This window comes from Coturnix japonica, chromosome 1 (genome assembly GCF_054131305.1).
Source record: "Coturnix japonica strain WE chromosome 1, WE-NBRP24, whole genome shotgun sequence".
In the NCBI taxonomy this organism is placed as follows: Eukaryota; Metazoa; Chordata; class Aves; order Galliformes; family Phasianidae; genus Coturnix; species Coturnix japonica.
The window spans coordinates 140,042,571-140,063,728 of NC_140663.1; the positions used below are offsets into that span (position 1 = coordinate 140,042,571).

Here is a 21,158-nt window from a genome sequence, read left to right on the forward strand (position 1 = left end):
ATCATGAATGAGGATAACAAAGAACTGGAACATGGCGTCCAGAGAGCGTGTGGAATCGCTGCTCTCTGGGGATTTCAAAGTCCTAAGCAATATGGTCCAAATTCAGCACTGGCCCTGCTTTGAATAAGAGGTTGAACTAGAATACCTCCTGTGCTCCCCTTCAACCTCAACAACTGACCCTGCAGTGAGCGCAGAAACTTGGTCCAAAGGAAAGCAAATAAGAAGATACCTAATTCTTTAATGTGCTGAATTGTAGCTCTCAGACAGGAGCTGGGATAGTCAGGAAATTATATTTTCCATTACACAAAGAACAGAAATGATCCTGAGGGTAGTAACTCAGCTCCTACCCATCGTACACCTGAGCAGTGCACCACAAAACATAAAGAAACTTGTTACATATATCAGGTTGACACTCATTTCTCACTACTATAAAATGGTCCAGTTAATATGGATAAGATGTGCTAAAGAACACCATGCTGATGCTCAGAGTGGCACAAAAGGCACAAAAAAACATCTGCCTGATCATATTTGTTTTACCTCAGTTGCAGCCATGATCCAGGCTGGCTCCAAAGTGAAATTTCTGCACAATGTTTCCCACTAGTCCAGGTACCAAACATACAGCACAGGAAATCTAATATGGCACTGAATGCAGCCAGCTCAGCTTCAGAGGATGTATTTGCTCTGTCTGTGACATGTAATGGCAGCGATAACACTTCTAAACTCAAACCTAAATCAGGACTCACAAGCAGTATTGTTGCCGTGACTAAACTGATGAGTGTAGAGCTGGCAGCCAAACAAAACCACTGCAGGTGTCAGTCTATGGCATTCATTGATTCATAATGCAGATAAACTACCTCTGGATAATTGAGAGTTAGCTGTATGGCATTTTTCATTTGAAAGCAAAACAATTCTGTACTAATTAGGAGCACAAATACTACTGGATTGCATTTTATGCATTTTACAAGCCTGAAATCTGGAATAAATCATACACACTGGCTGTTTAATCATTTTTATAACACAGATGATGCATAATGAGAAGGTCTAAAAAGACATGACAGTGCTCAGCACTGCACAACAATTAGGCCTCAAAATACGGAACAGAAAAAGTCCAAGGAAAGAGAGAAGGAGAAATCACTATTATCACTGCACTGACAGCAGAGATGCAGAAGCAGTAAGCAGCCAACTGAACATCCCAAAGCAAATCTCATCACATTTGTATTATTTTTTAATCACACACCATCTTTTCTCTTGACACCATCACAGATGAAATGTATACTACTGTCCATCTATAAAGTACAGTAGGTTACTCTGGGTATGGACCACAGATACAGCTCAAATTCTACATATAATATACATACGGTCCAGTTACCATCGTGAGAAAGATTTATAAAAGCTACAGGGAAATAAGCACACAAAAAATACTTTGCAATAATGTTCACTGACATAAGACTAAGTTCTTTGACTTCAAAATCAACAACATAGCTTCTCATATTCTAAAACTATTAATTTGGCACTAAAGACAACAAAAGTGAAGGACCATCTTGAATTACGTATCTTTAAGAGAACTTTTGGAGGCATGGACTATGCATCTTGCACCACACACTTGTCAAGAGTTCCCCAGTTACTTCACACCATTTCTTTGAAGAGTCTGATCACATAAAAGAGGCGGCAGAGAACACTTAGAAAAGAAATTTCTAAGTGGACAAAACTTAATTACTAATCACAGGATAAAAACCTCTCTTGACTTACAAAATGTGGTGGTTTTCTTTTTCCTGCTAAGGAGTTTTTATATAATGGAATCATGCATTACATTAGACCTTATTAGTAGGGCAATGGAGTGTTCTGGGTAATGTTCCTCCTACAGCTGTTGCTGTAACTGGATAGACAATATTTCCAGTAAGCAGTAGTTTGTCTTACAAAGTGAAAATTTTATGAGTAAAATGGTAATTCCTAAGAAGTCAGTCACGAATCACAGCATTCTCTTTGTACCAGTCAATTATAGAAAGTTCCACTTAAGATCAGATACATTGCACCAACCTGAAAGATCTTAAAAAATATTCTAGAAAGAAACACACCATTTTCCACTCTCAACAGAACCTTGTGTCAGGAAGAAAGCTGCACATCATCCCCAGATTTGTGCCAAAATATAGAAGTTGACAATACTCATTTCTTTGTTAATGTAAACCTCCATATTGCAAAAGATGAGGAGGCTGCATATGCCATGCAGATTATATAATAAAAACCAGGGCTAAAGATTACATTCCTAATGTTAATGCAGGTAGACAGACAGAAGTATTGACACGGGACAGCTAACTCTCACAGCCGTTGCCCAAGTGTCTTCACGGACAGCCAGCTGGGACTTTCCATCTGCCCAACTGCAGGAGAATTTGCTATTCCACTTGTCTCCAAGAGAGTAAAAAAAACTTGAGGACTACTACTAAATCTGGAGGTTGGTGGTCCTGCCTGCAGCAGGGGGGTTGCAGCTTGAGGTCATTTCCAACCCAAGCCATTTTATGATTCAACATACAAACAACAACAACAACAACAAAACCCATGAAGTGTGACCCCTTGCTGACTCCTCATCAGAAAGATAGCAACATTTCAGAAATCGAAATAACACTACAACTGAATGCTGATAGTTATTTACAATAGAAACCAGTGCCTTCATAAAGTGTCAGACTATCCTCAAAGTAACAGCATTTAAGTTGGGTTTGACTTCAATTTCTGGTAAAAATAGTAGGGTTTGTCTCATCAATTTCTTCTGCAAAAGTGATTCCCATGGAAGAGAGAGTGACCTCTTTTGCTGTTGCTACTGCTGAAGTGTGCCACCTATCACCTCACTGTGCTCTCATCCACTGTTTGGTCTCTATAAACACTCAGCAGACATCAGTCAGTGTCAGTGAGTGTCATTTTTTCTGCAAGGAGGAATTCAGTGATGCACTTTTGCTTCATACACGCTTCCATGACTTCTTTACAGTGAGGGTGACGGAGCACTGGAACAGGCTGCCCAGGGAGGTGGTGGAGTCTCCTTCTCTGGAGATATTCAAGACCCACCTGGACGTCTACCTGTGTGATGTGGTGTAAGGAACCTGCTTTGGCAGTGGGGTTGGACTCAATGATCTCTGGAGGTCCCTTCCAACCCCTACAATTCTGTGATACCAGTAGCAGTCTGTTCCACACACAACTGGGCATTTGGAAGTCAGGGTACTACAGCAATCTAGAAAATCAAGGTTAGATATTTTTGTAAGGCATGCGTAATGAAGAATCAATGAAACATTTCCTGCATTACATTGAGGGTACCTTCACATAGTTTTTCTTTTACCACAAGAAAATTTAAGAGTGAAGATGCAAAAATTGCAACCATGTGCAAAGAGGAGAAGATACAAACAGTATATTTGGAATAGAGGAAAGCCACGCTAAGCATCTTGGGATAACGGAAAAAGAAGTAACATACATAAACCTGGATAGCAGTGTGTACATGCTAATCCAGTTTTGGGATGATTAGAAACACCTTTGATACTGAGAGATACCTATTTTCATACCAGATGTCAGTCACTTTTCAGAAGTGAAAGTTTGATAAGATCACAAGATGAATACTTTGTTCAAATGAACAAAAAAAAGAAAACACACCAGACTGACGCAGAGTATTTAGGGGAAGAACATTCTCAAAAGGCAGAAAAGAGATTAAAAGCTTTCTGATGTTACAATACATTAATAAAATCTCTTTTCCTCACCTGTTGCCATCATTCAAAGATGGAAACAGACTCAGAAAGAGCAGGGCATTGAAAAAGGTCAAAATATATTGCATGCAGGATGGAGCCTACACCAATACACTGGAGCTGAGACAGCAAAGTGAAAGCATAAAGGCAACCTTCACCTCCCCCCAACCACCCAAAACTATAATTTCAGAGTCATCTGCTTTGGAAGTGTTAGTGATGGATCATTTCCCAAGCGTGAGCCACAAGCTTCTTGAATAACACTCATGATATCCATCTCCCTGTGGTGTCCACATCAATAAAAGTAGATGATAAAAACTAAACACATTACATGCAGACAGTTGAATAAAACGAAATTTTCCCTTCTCCGCATCCTCCAACTGTTTTTGCCCCAAACTTTCAAAGCCCTATTTACATTCATACAAAATCTGTTTACAGTCAACTTCAACATTGAGTTGATGATTTTTATTTTTTTTTTCTTAACACCAACTATAACACAAAGCAAAGCTGGCCAGGTGTCTCTAAACCACAGAGCCAGCTGTTCCTAACCAAGCTCACAGGAAATAGCAAGGAAAATATGCAGTATTTGGAACATCTGGAATAGATTGAAGAGTCTTTGAAAATTGTGTTACAATTCCCTTCCTCCTGCTGATGAGATTTCAGGCTACCAAACTGCTGCATCAACTATAAAGGATTAGATAACCCTACATATTGTTTGTCTGAAAGAGAACATTTCTGAGCTAGTGCACTAAAAAGCAACACACGCGAAAAGCCAATAAGCATCTGTAGGAAACCTTCTGTAGAACGCATTGGAGCAAACCAAAATAAATCTGTCAGATGACTGCCATTTAATTTACGGAAATTGACACAGATGGAAAACTGTACTAGTTAACAGTGGTAAACATACAAAAAGGAATCGATACTGCACGCTTTGCACAGTTGCATTAACTCATTAAAAGAAATGCCGTTACAGTATGTTGCCATAAAACATAAGAAAAGAGACTACAGACTGATCTCTTTTGTCAACTAACTTGCTTGAAATTCCATAAATATTGGAGTGGGCGGTTTCCAATATGAATTAGAAAAAACAAACAAACAAAAAAAAACAGCCTAAGTCTTTTTTAGCAAAACAAAGCACTGTTTTATTATCTGTTTCTTATTTCATAAGGACAATGGATGCAAAAGAACAAAGAAACCGACAGCTAAGTTTAGAAGGAACTTCTACTTAATTTTATTTTCCATAAAAAGCTGGGAAGTGAAGGTGCCCCTAAGTTTTTTATCACTTTCAGTATCTCTGAAAGATTAAGAAAACTAATAACAACCAGTTTACATATGCATATTTTAAACATTCATTACAGATACAAAATTGAATACAGCACTAACTCAAAACATAAACCTCATTTTTTTTTCATGTTAGTAACAAAAAGGCAGAATTCTAGTATTAAAAAAAAACAAAAACTGGAGGAAAGTATTTGCAATTTTTTTCCCCAAAGGTGCAACCAACAACAAATGTATTTTGCAACTGAAATTCCAGTTGTACAAAGGACTGAGAGATGCATTCTACTTTTTAGGTAGAAGCATAAATGACAAACATTAAAGGAAATCAAATGTGCATTAACACTTAAAGTAACCCCCCAAAGAGATGATACTTAATAGCAAAGTAATGGTATAACTTAAACAAATACTCAGAGAGGTGCAACACACTTTTTCCAATTTCGGGGCTTTAAAAGTAAGATTTCTTTTCCTTCATAGATTATTTCCAAAGTTACTTTGCATTTATTTAATTCTTATGAAATGGTAGAGAATTTATTCTAAAACAAGCCTTTCTTCCTCTTTTTCTTGAGAATATCCTAAATAGATGTTGAGTTTATATCAAACTCAAGACTTTTTGAACAGAACCAGCATCATAACTCAGGGAATATATCTGCAATTCACTGTTTCAGGAACAAAGGTGCACACACAAGGATCCAGCTGCATAATCCAGGACTACAGGTGCAATGCTGTTCATCCCTGCTAATCATGAGTTCCATTAAGTAATGGGATCATGCATACACATAAGAGCTTTCAGACTCAAGCCCTTTCCTGCTAAAATCCAGGTGAGGAAAGCTGTGATGAGAAACAATTCAATGCCTTTACCTCAAAAATTAGACCTAGTAGTAAGTATACCCAAATAGTCAAATTAACAAAAACAAACAAACAAACAAAAAACTGCATACAGTTCTTATGAAGATTAAACAATTTGGAGAATATACTGTTACAAAATATATTCTGACACAGTTCCTAAGAAGCAATTTAAATAGTAATCTATGCAGAATTATTTACAGGGGACTCAATGTGGGGTATCATCCTTAAGAAAACCAGTATACTGGTGTGAATTTGATAAAATATTGATGAATGCAAGTTTGTGACACCAAGGAAATTCTGAGTTTTAGTAAACTTAGTAAAATTGCTCTACATAATCATTAGATGAATCTAAATTATAAGGGGAAAAAAAATGGTGTGAACTGGTTAATCTAAATCATTTAACGCATTTCATTTTTCTCAAACTTCAGATCAACAAGTCAGTGGCACATACATTTTGTGAAACAAGTTACCACTTACATGTCTCAGGTAAAACAAGCACAGATTAACCAAGTCTGACTGTACCTAATCTATACTAACAGATGATTTGTTCTTATTTCAGCACTATTTTTTTTTAGTAAGCACAAATGCAAATGTGCTGAAACAAAAGGCAGCATTTATAAATATTTATTAGAATGACCACAACTGGCACTTTAGCATAAGCCATACTGTCATTCAGTTTTGAAGCTGTATCTTCACTAATTTGTCTTCTGTTTTTAGTAGTCTTCTATCCTATTAACTTGCAGGATTACAGATCATCTGGAAATTTCACTGGTACAAGAAAGGAATGTCTGTTTGATGCAGTCTGGAGATAAAGAAAGAATTGTACTTCAGTTCATTGGAGAGATAACATGTAAGCAACACTGCCAAATGACATGAAATGCAGAAGCAGAAAAGAACAGCCTTCCCTCCACCCATGTCTGGGTGGTACAAATTATTGACATCTTACTATTTTGTCAAAGCAATGTTTCTGGAGAACATCTGAGAATATTTTATTAAAGGTTACATTATTTCTTTATTAAAACTAATAGTCATTATGCACAATGTCTACAGAAGAATAAGGCTATTTGAAGTGTGCAGCAATTTATTTGAACTTCTTGTTTCGATACTTATGACACATAAACAAATAGCATTTAGGTGTCCAGTTCTCTAAGGAAGTTCCAAACCCCTTATCAACTCATACATCCCAGTGGTTAGAAATACTTATAGCTAAAGGAAGCCACCAAAGTCAAGCAGGACAACTCATTAACATCACTCAATACAGAGTAAGGTATCAGTCCTTTATCCAAATGCAGAATTTTAGGCAGGGACAACAAAGAATCACAGACCATATTATCCTACACTCTCATTCTCTTTAAGGTAGTTTTCAAATAGCACTTAGTCCTAGAGATTACTTTTAAAACAATATTTTTTGCACTTCATTATAATGAAAGCTAACAGGTACAGGTTTTCACAGTCTCCTTTATATGAATTTCAATATTCTGAAAAGATTGTGTTATTCAAGAAAGTGAGAAACATGCTATTCTTGTACAAGGGTAATTCTGTCATGCAGATTCCAATTCAGATTGATAAATACCGATATACTACATTTTAGTGAAGTTTAACTTACCACTGTTTCACAAAATGTCAGAGTAAAAAAACATTGCAATAATGTAAAGAGGTTCGTTCCATGACCAAGAACTGTACCACATGGCACAATTATTTATTAGTGTTGTTCACCATACAGCACTGTCTTGCATAAAAACAATCATCTTTTCCAGGTAAATACTTTTTTTTCCCCCCTCCTCAGACCTCAAAAAAGCGTGTTGCTGTTTACTCCATATTAACACCACGGTCAATCTCAAGAAAAGTTAGTCTGCATTATCACATAAAATCTTCTACACAGTTATGCTTAAACACTGTGCTTTGACTTAAGTAAACTGCAGAGTAAAGGAGATGCTACAGTACTTATTTCTGGATTTAAATTTATCTCATCATGCTGTTCAGGTAAAAAAAGCAGAAACCTCCATTTGTATTTAATTCACATTATGAAGTCCAATAGGTCCACCTAATGGATAAAAAGCATTAAGAGTGGATATGTGCCAGACTGATTAGTCAGCTACCTGAAGGATACACAAAGCACATTGTTGTATACACAATAATCATCCTTGTATGTGACTGTCTTAGGTCAGTCATGTAAAGAGAAGCAACACTTATCTATTGTTTGCATGTTCAGACTCATGTCAATCAGATTTATTATGCAGGCAGATTAGCACCTCCTAGCTTGCTAACATCAGGTTAACTACTAAAGCAAGTTTTCCTACACAAAGGACAGTATCTTGATGGGCAGCAAATACTACATCTTGCATGTGATGAACTACTAGTCCTATTTTGTTTTGGCTACTGAATGCTGGTTCCAGGGAGGACTGGGAGTAGCAATAAGTATGCATTGTTTATTTTCAAATGTAATGACTTCAAGAGACTTAAGATACTCCCAAGTACATGTACAATAGATGTAACATTCATGACAGATGCTAAAAAATCACACAGCGGCAAGATGTTCTTGCTGTGTGACTGAAGGCTGTTTGTTTTTAAATGCAAGTATTTCATTCAGTTTGTCAGGGAGATAAATCTCATCTCAACGTATAAACTGCTTACCTTTAATACAAGAAAAAGAATCTTGTTCTGTGAGCAGCTGCCATGCTTTCAGACATGTTTCTGACTTTAAGATAATTGACAAAGCCTCGAAAGAACAGAAGGAGTCCTGAAAGTGTAGAAAATTAACAAAATGAAGTATATCGACCTGAAATACCCCACTTAAGATAATTCATAAAAATTCACGTTATGCAAAAAACGGAGGCCTTCATGCATCATTTACAAATTTACAAAGCAAATCTTCTACTTTTACTTTGTATTATATAAGAATATATCCTTATGGAATGTTTTTCAATTGTTTTACACTTATTCTGATTTCATGTATCAATCTACTAAAGAGACTATGTGAAAAGCACTAAAAAGAGAATATATATTCCACATAGTATTCAGATAAAACTCTTTAAAGAGCCTACTAGTGTGTTATAAGAGTATCTGAACTACAAAACTTACTTTGGATGTATTTAAGGAGTCAAAATAAAAAGAACACAGTACAAATTGTTCTCACAACAATAATAACTTACAGAAGATTATGGCTCAAGAGTAAATCTTCTAGAAAACTAGAAAAATGCACTTGTCGAAGAAGAATATGAACAGCAGTCAATTCAAAGAACACTACTCATCAAGTGTAACAATGTACTTTTTGTCAACTACACAAATTATTTTAAACTTTTTAAATTTAGACACACCCAGAAAAGCACTGGTGTACAGTGAACATCTAGAGAGACGTATAGCAATTTGGTCCATTCTCCTGTGATAAATGTGTTTCAATAGATTGTTTTAGCTCTGTTGGATTCTCCTTAACCCAGCAGATCAATTCGCCCCTAAAGAGCTGGAGGTTGAATTCTGACTTTTACAGATAGCAGAGAGAAGCAGAAATCTAGAGAGTAATTCATTCTAGAACAGGATGTACTATCTAAGGAGGTCCATGTTCTTCCATTCATATGTGAGAAAAAGCCCCCCAGCCTGTGGTTCAGATACAGAAAACCAACTTGTTAATGTTCAAGGCAGAGCTATCCATTTGAGAGCTCATTTATCATTTTGACAAGCATCAACAAAATAAAGCAAGTAATAGTAAATATTTTCAAAGTCTATGGAGACAACACAAACCCTTAACTTTTTTTTTTTTTTTTTTTTTTTTTTTTTTTTACATTATCTAAGACTGATATGTTGGCAAATCTTTGTATTCCTATGCTCTACCTGGTACTTGCCCTTAGAGGAGCAAAATATACACTCAGCAAGATCAATGCTAAGTATGATCCTCTATGAAAAGCCTAAGTTTAGATTAAATATACATCTTAGCATTTAAAAGGCAAGATGACCACAGTCAGAAAACTAAGTTTACCACACATACGCTTTAGGTAAATAACCAAACTCCAGGGGTAGCTCTCAGTATACAGGGATTGGGTTCATTTATGCTTTTAAAGAATGTCTAGAAACCTTGAATATGTATACCTGTGTTTATATGTACACATAAACACGTTCCGAATATTCAAACAAAGAATTCAAACAAAGATTAACAAATTCAACAAGAGTCCATTCTGTTCTCTCATATCTTAATAATAATGATCTACAGTTACGTAGATGTATTTTATGTCCCTGTTGAGATATTGTTTCCTATACTCATTTCTTTCGTAAATGTTTTCTTGCCAATTTTTATTTCACTTCCCTTTTGTGTCTTCAAGTTCCTTAGGACATACACAGACTTAAAAAAACCCCAAAATGTTAAGAAAACAACCCTAGAGAATACTATACTAACTACTGGAACCTTGACCTAAGCCAAACACGTTTCTATGATTAAGGTGAATTCTGGATGGAAAAAAAATTAAAAAAAAATCAGTCCATTACAAAAGCTACAACACAAACATTACCAGAGATAGCCCCATATTCAGCTCAAAATCAGCTGAAACAGCAAAAGGTGGTCAGGAAGATTTTAAGGTGTCTGAAAACATTATCTTCTGCATTACAAGCTGGAAAACCAGTCCATGTTCAACTCATATTTTATATTTCTATTTTTAGAGAAGAAAAAACAACACAAAACACAGTTTCTATTGTGTTCCTTAGAAAGAAACCTTGGCTAACATTTGAATTTAGATATAAAAATTGTCTCTCTCTCCCCAGCCTGCTCACTGTGTATGATAAGTCCTTGGAAATAGACCATTTCACTTTTCCAAGATTTTTCCAGACTTTAGAAGAAGTGAGGGGAACATGAACAGATACTCATCTGTTCATGAGCAACATAAACTTTCTCTTCTGAACAACAGAAGAGAAAGACAGCAATATGTGTGCTTGAGCATGTCAAAATACAGAAGGAGTCAGATTCTATTTACTCACTTTTAAAGAGAAACAGGATATACTACTTAGTACATTCTGACTGGAAAGTTACCCGAAACCATGATATACAGACCTAGCTGGCAGAACCTCCATGATTTTTTTTGATAATACCTCTTCATTTGCTACTAAGAAGGTATATTGGGGCAAATCCATGTATGGTGTTCTTGCAATTTCAGATTAAGCCATGTTATCAGTTTAAAAACACTGTTGGCTTATGTCATGTAAAACATTTGTAAGACAAGGGAATGCTAACACTGGATATAAACTGCATAGATCACGGTGCCTTGGAATAAAAGGTGAGTAAAGCTCAGGCTGAAAATAAGGCTTTCAAAAATCAAAGTGGACTGACTTCTGAATAGGACAAGTAATGCAAAAGACCAGAAAAAGAAGCACCACAAAGGTTTGCTTTAACTAGATGTTTATCTGGAGATATTTAAGCATGTAAAGAGTTGTTTCACTTGCTACTTAAACACAATCATCTCAGAATATGAAAGTATTAGAAGTACTGGTGTTGTGGAGTGTTACATCTGTCTCCAGTAACCAAGAGGTATATAGAGCACAACAGTAGAGGAAGCGATATTAAGAAGCCTAATGAGTATCCTCAAACATTATTAAGAGAAAGATATATAAAATACAGAAAAAAATAACTTTTTAATGTTCTAGGTTTTTCTTCTGTGAGATAAATAAATCAGAAGCAATCAGGATCTCTCTCTCTCTCACACACACACAGAAACCCAAAAAACTTAACGTTTTACTAAGATGTGCTGTTAGACTCAAAGGGAAGAGTGCCACCTACTGAACCAGCACTTTACTATGCTTCCAGAGCTGGAAAATAAATTGGATAGTGGCACTCATCCTGTAAAAGCAAATCATTCCAAATTTCACATTCAAATCACAAAATCCACACTAGGAAAAAGGGTAAAATGCTTGAGGTTTGGTATATTATCATTAGAAGTATACCCATCAAGTTCTGGTCTTCTGTCTAAAACTTAGAGAACAGGCAGACAGACTTCAGAAAAAGCTGCTGTTATGGAAGCACTGTGATCAGAAAGCATGAAGCCGTTCTCTTGTTTGACTGAGCAACTACTGATGCAGTATGCATTTCAAAGGGCTAGAAAGGACACTTTATAACCTACATGCAAGGTACCTGACTCCACCTTCCGAAGGTCAGTTGTATTTCTTAAAATGTTAAGGCTTGATGTACATGTCACGTATAACTACTTGGTATCACTCACTTTCACTATGTTTTCTGCATAAAACCTAGACACATCATGCAATTCTGCATCCTTACATCAGCACGAGCAAATTAAAATTCACAAGTTACAAGACTCAGGTACTTACACAATTACACATGCAGAACAGAATTTTCAGATTAATATTAATTGAATATTTTGCAGTTCACACAGTAACATGATAGTAACCTAGTAAACACTACAGAAATACGAACAGCATACAAAACTATCAGTAGCAAAAGAAAAGTATACAGATGAACATGTCAAAGAACTCTACTCACAAGGACATAATTAACTTCAACAAATTAGAAATATTTTCCTTTGCCACTTACCAAGCACCAGAAATATCCACCAAAGCCAGTACTGTCCATTGAAATATCCAGTAAAGTAATCCGAAAACTGCAATTTATACACAAGTCTTAGTAAGACAAATGACTAAAACACATTTAATGCTTCAGGCAAATACTGGGAGCAGAGAAAAAAGTAAATTCAAGTTAAAATAATGTATTCTTTTAAAATGCAGAACCAATATTTGTGCATTAGTTTAATATACAAGAAAAGCTACCGGTATCACGTCAACTCTGGCAAAGTTATTTCAGTAACTTTAAAGAGATATTATATATATATGTTATATCTTTACACACACATACACATATATACACACACTGGCAAGTAATACTTGCTAGAATCATCTGACATTTTCTATTAGGATGAATCACCACTGACAATTTTTTTCCATGCCATCCCAAACACATTACAGCAGCCTGCTGCTTCAGATATTAACACCAAAAGCCACATTAGTTTAATCTTATCAGATGGGGATGTTCTGCTGACCCCTCAAAAGAAGAGCTTTTGACCTTCTGTATACCCCCTACTGTTAATCGCTGCCAAGAATACCAGCCCCATAAAGACCTCCAACTCATTAAAGTCTTTTCATTTTCAAACTAGCATTCAGTTCCCAGCAGTGAGCTGAACCAACTAAATGAACCTTGAAGAGGCATTTCAACTGTTCCTGTTAGTGACCATGGTAGACAGTTTTGTCCTCTCTGATGTGGGAGGCAGCTGGAGGGCAGGGTGTGATGATGTTGGAGACAGGTATCTTTGCCTTTACCAGGCTCCAGACTGCATGCTTCACTGATAAAAAAAAAGGCTAATCAAATGTCTCCAAAGCATACACAAGAAATAGGAAGGAGGAGATGTGTGAAAAGATGCTTGACAGAACTAAAAAACCTTTTTAGTATATTTCTCATACACCTCCATTCCTTCAGTCATTCAGTATGTTTATTGTATCCTGTCCCAGTAGACACCATTTTCATTTCTAGGACATTTCAGTAGTTATCAACCAAGAAATCATGCAATTCAGGCAACACTTAGTGTAAAAAAAAAAATAATAAAATATATATATATATATATATATATATACACACACACACATATATATACATATATATATATATACACATATTGGGCAACCTCTTCAAACAGATAAAATCAGAAATGCTAAAAGAACTGTAGATAGAGCTGTTGTTTTTTGTTCCCCTCAAGTAACTGCACAGAAATTAAAAGGTTTTCTTCAAAATAAGGCCACCTCCTCTGAAATTTTTAAAGGCCTAATGCTGTATTGTATTCACTTCTAATGACAATCCAAAAAATAAATAAATAAATAAATAGAATCTAGAAACAGAAGTGCTGAACTGAACTAAAAGAACCAGTAGATACTTTACCCCTATATAAATACTACATTTTCTGTTATTCAGCTGTAAGCATGATATATTTTGTAAGTTCATTAAAATATCAAATGGATACTTAATTCCCAGGAGAAAAAAAAAAAAACAAAAACACACATTTTTATTCACTTGGAAAGATATCTTAAAATCACTGATCAATCAAGTATTGGCCTATATGCATTACTCTCTTTTTTCCAGCAAAAGAAATCATTGTTGTGGAATTTACCAACAAAACCAATTCTATTTGTTTTCTATATATATGTGTTTTAATTTAGACATGTAACGTGTAAAATATGACTACTTAGACGTGTTGTTTTCTCACTACTGAATGAAGAAGTGCAGCACAAACCTTTTAAGGAGACTGAAATAATGGAACAGAATATTTGTGTGCATATGTACACACGTGCATCACCATTAAAACAAGCATATATCCTATTTGCTTCTGTTATTTTCTCTAGCAAGGGATACAGCACAGGAAGATAACCACTACTGCGAAAAAGTAGCTTTGAGGTAATGGAATTAATCAGATCTAGCGTTTCCAAATGAGTAACAGACTATACAAAAGTTCTGAAATACAGACTGCAACTTAGTAATTATTTAAAGAAGTTTAGCGTACATTCATTTTTGTGTTATGAGCATATCTTCAGGTAGACAAGAAAAACAGAACTGACACAACAATCAAGTTCTGCCTTCTGTTTTCTGTGCCTCAAGTGAAGTTCAAAAGAGCCCCAGCACAGTTAAAAAATTCATATCTTGTCCATCGAGACAAATTCCATTCCAGACCTGCATCCACTGAAATATACCAGAATCCAATCTAGTCTGCTATATTCCTCTGTCTTGGGGAAGAAAATACCTTTCAGATGTAAGGAGGGCGGGACATGTGCCATCCATGGCCCCATGTAATCTCTCCTCACTACAATCCTTGTGCTATTGCACAAAGAATAAATGAAGTTCTGTTACTAGCATGTACAGAAAAAATTTAAAAAAAAATAAAAAAAATCAGAGTTGGCAGCACATAAAAGATGACTAATAATCCAAGATCTCCTTCACTAGGCAGGGTGTGATTTTAATGTTGTGACATAGATGTGCAATTCTCGTTCAGAATCATTAAGTTTTATCTAGTATTCTCTTAAGTGAAATTGCCTCCATTTACTTAACATAACTTTCTGAAAGTATTTAAGCTGGTCAAAACATGACTAACTTCAAATTTGATTTTGACTCAACATTGTACGTATGTACCTGGCTTTCTTTTCCCCTGGGAAGATATAAGAAAGCAGTGTTGTTGTTTTTTTCCCCTTGATAGTCTGAGCCACCACTTGTCTTTCTTTTAGGAAACTTTTTGAATAATAAAAACGATATTTTTATATTTGCTCCACTTATGCATGCTTTTAAATATTTGTGCAAAGAATGAGTCAACCTACATTTGTTTTAGAAGAAGAACCATGTAAATGGTAAATCAGATAAAAATAGATTAAGCTTCATCGTTACTAAGCATATATGAACACACAGCAAGTAAATTCCCTACTAAAGTGCAAGTTAGAAAAAGTTCTAGGCAGTAAGTGCTGGAAATTAATAAACTTGTTTAAAATGCCAATACTGTGAATACTTGGATAATTTGACATGGGTTGGTTTTATAAGCAGAATGGAAAAACATACCCGTACAATGAGAATCCATTTGATCAGAGAGAGACCAAATCCACAGATTGCACCATACCTTCCAGCTATGGTATTTGTTATACAGAAGGATAAACAAAATCCAATCCAGTTGAAAATAAATGCCACTATAAAATAAAAGAAACAGTATCTTATGTTAATCTGTATATCTAAGTAAACAGACTTAACATTAATTTCATTTATTAACTAACAATGACATGCTTATAATCTCCAGTTCCCTTTTGGTAATTCAGGCTGTTAGATTACTTTGAACCCAGACATTCTCAATGGTATACTCGCTTAATAATAAAGTAAATGGTAAACAGGCTCTGACCCAATACTTTAAACAAGAGAACATTCCAACACAAAAGGAAGTAATACTTTGCTACAGAAATCTGACCAGACAACAGCAGGCAAGAAGGGTGAATGCAAATAAAGGACTCAATCATATAGTATTTGGATTCAAACAGAAAATAACCTTGCTACAATTTTATAATCCAGTTATATGCACACATTCATGTACATGCAAGCGCTGTGCATTCATCTTCATTCAGTTTGAATAGAACAGAGTAAAAGCATCTCTGCACAGTATATGAAGTTGAGAAGTTGGTGTTTCATTGATTACCATCTTCTCTTTTAGATCTATACCCAAGCATCCTTTACATAGAAGCTTATAAAATGAAGCAACAAAAATGACTGAGCATGAGTACTATTGCTACTTCTATTCATTTGATACAGCTTTCAGTAGTTACACAATTAAATGTTTCATGTCTTACTGTTTATCCAGTTGACAAGCAACAATATTATATGCACAGACTTCATTCTGTGAGCATTGGGTCAAAGTGGGGTAATCCCCAACTAGGCAATATACCAGGAAACTACAGAAAAGGCCACAGATCAGAATAGCTGAGAGTGCTAAAGGAAGATGACAACTCCTAGAAAGGATCAGACAATGTACAAGAAGGAAATGAAGCCCACATTAGACCCAGAAGACATCAGAGTCAAGGAGAAATGGATGTAGGACAGAGGGGAGAATGTCTGCACACAAATTCCTAATGGACTAAGACCCAATATTTGGGGGCAGAGCACTACGTCATACAGGAAATAAGTCAGTATTTGCAGTAAAAATCTGAACACGCAGTAAAACTTTATGAACAGAAAAAATGTTTCTGGGTAATCCTTCCAAGTGTTTATTTATTTATTTATTTGCAATATAAAACCTCATTACAACTCCTCCAATAACCACACTGAGTCATGATGATTTTCCCCTCGTGATGATTTTCCCCACAAATGCAGAAATTGAATGGTTTGTAACACTGCAATTCCATTCACTGTAAAGAACTGAGGTTTCGAGAGAAATTCTGAAAGACTTCACATCACCATCCCAGTCATTTTGTACAAGTGAGAAAACATTTTGCCTCTGATGATGATGAGACAGTTTACTTTAATGTTAATTACCAATAAAAATTGCTCAAAACTTTGAATAAACACTGATCCAATCCAGTATATGCAGAAAAGAAATAAACAGAAATAGTGTTTTATTATGTATCAGTTGCAGAACAACAAGTTAGCAATCCTAACATTTACACAGCTTTCCAAAACAGACAACATTTACATTTGAGAAATCTTGGACATGTTAATCTGGAAGCAGGAATTCCCATTTTTAAGTATGCTTTCCAAGTTCACCATGCTTTCAAGAGTAACAGATTTACAGTCATTCTTCAGTGTGCCTGTTCCTGCCTCACCGTGACTGGTTACTGCTCTTCCCCTTTTCCTCATTATTCAAGCTACTAATCATGACTGACTGTGGCTCTGACAGGCAAGCCAGCAAGGAGAAAAAAGACAGGCAAATATCTAAGGGACTAAGCATAATACTTACCACATTAATGGTTATATATAAAGGTAAGGATTTATAGCACCTAAATTTTATATATATTGTAAAAAATAATTTACCCAAGTATACAAAGGGAATTAAGCTTTACTCAATGTGTTGTCCCATCAAGTTAGCAGAAGACAACAAAAAATGGGAAAGGAAAAGCATAAACTGTCTACAAGCTTTAAACTACATAAGTTTAGCTTTATTAGGATCCATGGACTAAGTAGTGAGATTTGCCTCTACTTATTTCAAAGTAGAGGAGAGAGACACTGATGAAACAAAGCATCTCTGATTACAGCTCAGAAATCACTAAATTGTGCAAGCTTCTTTCTGCAACAAAAGCAACCTTCTGCATTATGCAACAGGAACTGTTTCCTATTCCAAAGATCATATTCATATTTGATCTTAACTCTCAGCTACTGCCCTCTTTAAGAAATTTAAGATATTTAGATTAAACTTTCAACGGCTGCACTGAAGCCATGACTTTAGTCTCTTTACCACTCTAACAACACACAAGTAGGACTGTTTAAGGTTGAGGTTTTTATTTTTAATACATTCTGGAAGTGTATTAAACACAGTGTATTAAACAAGGAGTGTAAGCGTATATGAATGTATTTCAAATTACATTAAAAAAAACCAGCCATTAGAGTCATTTCACAACAACAAAACTCATACTGAGCACAGGTAAGAAGCTGCCAAAAAGTGCAATAGGTTTTGGTGTTTTCTGTTGGCCTTCAGAGCTGCAAGAGCACACTGCTGGCTCATGTCCATGTTACTCCTCCATCACCATCCCGCTCCCCAGCCCCCCAAGTCCTTCTCCACAGGGCTGCTCTCAATGAATTCTTCTCCTAGTCCATACATACCTGGGATTACTCCAAATGCAACATCTTACATTTGGGTTTGTTGATCCTCATCAGTCAAGCTAAACTAGACTTTGCACTAAAACTGCCTCCCTGTTCATGCCCACTTGCAACCTCCCCAGATGGATATCCTAGCTTGTGTGCAGCTTATTGACTGAAGTATCTACTAGCTTTAAAAACGGTGAAGGTTAGCTTATGACTGACTGATACGGGTGGGTATTATTTGTTCCAATATAGCACCTGGAATAAAATTTAAATTTTTATTTCTCTGTGAGTCTTCTCTGATGCTGAGTTGTAGACATGTTTAAACTGTCCAGAAATTATTCAAAAATAAATTGCATCTACAAATGTAAACTTGAAATTCAGCTGTTTGATCCAACATCTTTCTTCTTTTCTTACTCCTTTCCCCATCAACTCAGCTGCGGTGTTCAAATTAATATTTGGTTGTTTGTTTTTTTTCTGGGGTTCAAGGACACCTGCAGAGAAGGACTTGAGAAGCCCTGATGGACAAAAAAGGTGAACAGAAGCCAGCAATGTGCTCTTGCAGCTCGGAAGGCCAACAGTATCCTGCACTGCATCAAAAGAGGATCAGCAAGTAGGGAGAGGGAGGTGATTGTCCCTCTCTACTTGGACCTTGTGAGATCCCATCTGGAGTACTGTGCTCAAGCCTCCAGTTGAGAAAGAATGCAGAGCAGTTGGAGCAGGTCCAGCAGAAAGCCACCAAGATGATTGAAGGGCTGGAGAACCTCTCCCATTAACAAAGGTTGAGGGAGTTGGGCTTGTTCAGCTTCGAGAAGAGAAGACAACAGCAAGACCTCATCATACACTCCCAATACTTACGAGCATTAGGGAGATTGACTTTTAATTAAAACGGTGGAGATCTGAGTTTGAAATTAGGAAGATTCTCTTTTTTCACTCAGAGGGTGGTAATGTGCTGGAACAGGTTGCCCAGGGAAGCTGTGAATGGATCCTTCATAAGTATTCAAGCTAGGCTAGATTGGATCCTGGGCAGTTTGATCTAGTGGTTAGCAACTCTGCCCATGGCAGGGAGTTGGAATGATCTTTAAGGTCCCCTCCAACCTAAGCTATTCTGTGACATTAGAAACTGATTGAAATCCTGCCCTGATCACTAGAGAGCAGATTCTTTGCTCACCAGCATAATCACAAATTCCAAAAGCAACATAGTTTCTAAACAAGCACTGAAACAAGTGCTAAATCAAAGAAAAAATACACAAAACCCTTAGTCATTTTGAAAACAAAGCAAAATGTTGATGTAAAAGACTTATTCTTTAGACTAAATTGTCTCATTTTATTTTATTACACCAAACACAACAGTACTTTTCAACTTAGATGAGAGAGAGGTTAGTAACTTTCACACACCGAGCTCCTACAAAAGAAATATCTGGCCACTAGATGGCCTCAAAAAAATATTTTTGCAGGTTCTGCAACTACCACTAGATGGTAGCTACACATCACTAGTTAATGTCAATAATCAGGCAGGAACAGCTTAAGCAAACAAACAAAACAAACACCCTTTTCCCTCCCCCCGCCTCAAAAAAAAACCAAACCCACCACCAAACAAAAAATGCATATTTGATTATACTTCACTGAATAAAATGAAGTAACAAAAGCTAATTTCTGTTTGATACTTAAAATTAATGCAACCACTTCCCAAGATCTTCCTACAAGTGCTGTATGTAACAAGTCACAGAAAGGATCTGAGTGAGCACCATCTAGAACAAGTTGTTCTTTCTGCAGTCCTCTCACTATAACACAGTTCCTGATATTGTTTTCCTGCATTTTAACTACATGAGGAAATTTATTCTAGGTTTTCACTGATCTGTCACCTCTGCTCCCAGGATTTAAACACAACCCACCTAGAAAATAAAAATAGAGAGCTGTTCTGGAAATTTCGTTTTAACTCCCGCTCTCTTGAGTTTACATACCTCAAATTCATGATCCTTAGGAGAAGGGACAGGAATACATGATACACACTATTTAAGACCTATACATCCTAAGTTGTTAAGTTAGTTTTTCATCTCCCACTTCCAAAAAAACAAAAAGCACTGAAAATGAGTATTACAGATCTATATATGCAGTGAATTGTTAACTCATCATATAACAAGCATAAATACCAAGCAAACTACATAAATTCTCACATGTAAATACTACATATAATAGCCAAAACTATTTGCTTCTAGCTCAGCTTCAGCACAGCTTCTGATTTTAACTACCACACTCCTAGGTGCAAACTGATGTGCTTTCATGATACTAAAAAGCTTGAAACATTTTGGAGCCAACAACTCACCCACTTGACTTCCAAGTGCAATGCTAATGGAAGCCTAAACCAGGACTTGAAAGCAAGATCAAGTTTATACAACACAGAGACTAAACAGGCTAAATACAAATGGCTGCAGAACACAGGGCAGGTGAAGAAAAGGAAAAAGAAACTGAAGAAATCCCTTCACCCCTCAAAATCGGACTCTTTTTATGGTCCAATTACAGAAACAGATTAGAATACAAAAGTCATTTGGTCATCAAACATAAATATTTGTGTATTTGCTTTGTGAAGTAGACCAATTATTCTCCTTCCAAGACACAACCCCCAAGCCGTGCAACATATACTAGTTTGAAATAATTTTGAAGTTCCATAACCTGCATCTCCAGTCATGAAATAAGTAACTAAGATAGAGATAGAACGGACATGAACTAAAATGAAGTTTAGGTTGAAAGGCATGAAGAGTATTTCAATGAATAATCAGCTTCCATCCTGATGACTGCTAAGAAGGATGGCTGCGTTCCCCACCCCAAATTTTTACACAGGTTGCCTAAAGCTCACTCATTTCAGAATGGGAAAATATCCTTAAAATTAGAAATAATTACATAATTAGTGAAACTGAAGCGTTCAATGTGAAATTAAGCGTGGCTGCATTTGTACCACAAGGTCACACAGCTACTTAATTCACTCTACTAATAAAGACAACTTTTATATGGTGCACTCTTACTCA

General features: G+C 36.1%; 1 protein-coding gene across 4 annotated transcripts in view; it reads right to left on the bottom strand.

Moving 5' to 3' along the window:
- Positions 1–4,833: 4,833 nt before the first annotated feature.
- The window catches only part of NDFIP2 (Nedd4 family interacting protein 2), a 42,927-nt gene continuing 26,602 nt past the window's right edge, over positions 4,834–21,158 (bottom strand). For all 4 annotated transcript variants that reach the window (XM_015851588.3, XM_015851585.3, XM_085553234.1 and 1 more), the window contains 4 exons: positions 15,418–15,542; positions 12,367–12,433; positions 8,475–8,580; positions 4,834–6,642 (listed from right to left, as the gene is read on the bottom strand). In XM_015851588.3, coding sequence (XP_015707074.1) covers positions 8,477–8,580; positions 12,367–12,433; positions 15,418–15,542 — 296 coding nt within the window. In that variant the 3' untranslated portion in view covers positions 4,834–6,642; positions 8,475–8,476. The remainder of the gene's footprint in view (positions 6,643–8,474; positions 8,581–12,366; positions 12,434–15,417; positions 15,543–21,158) is intronic.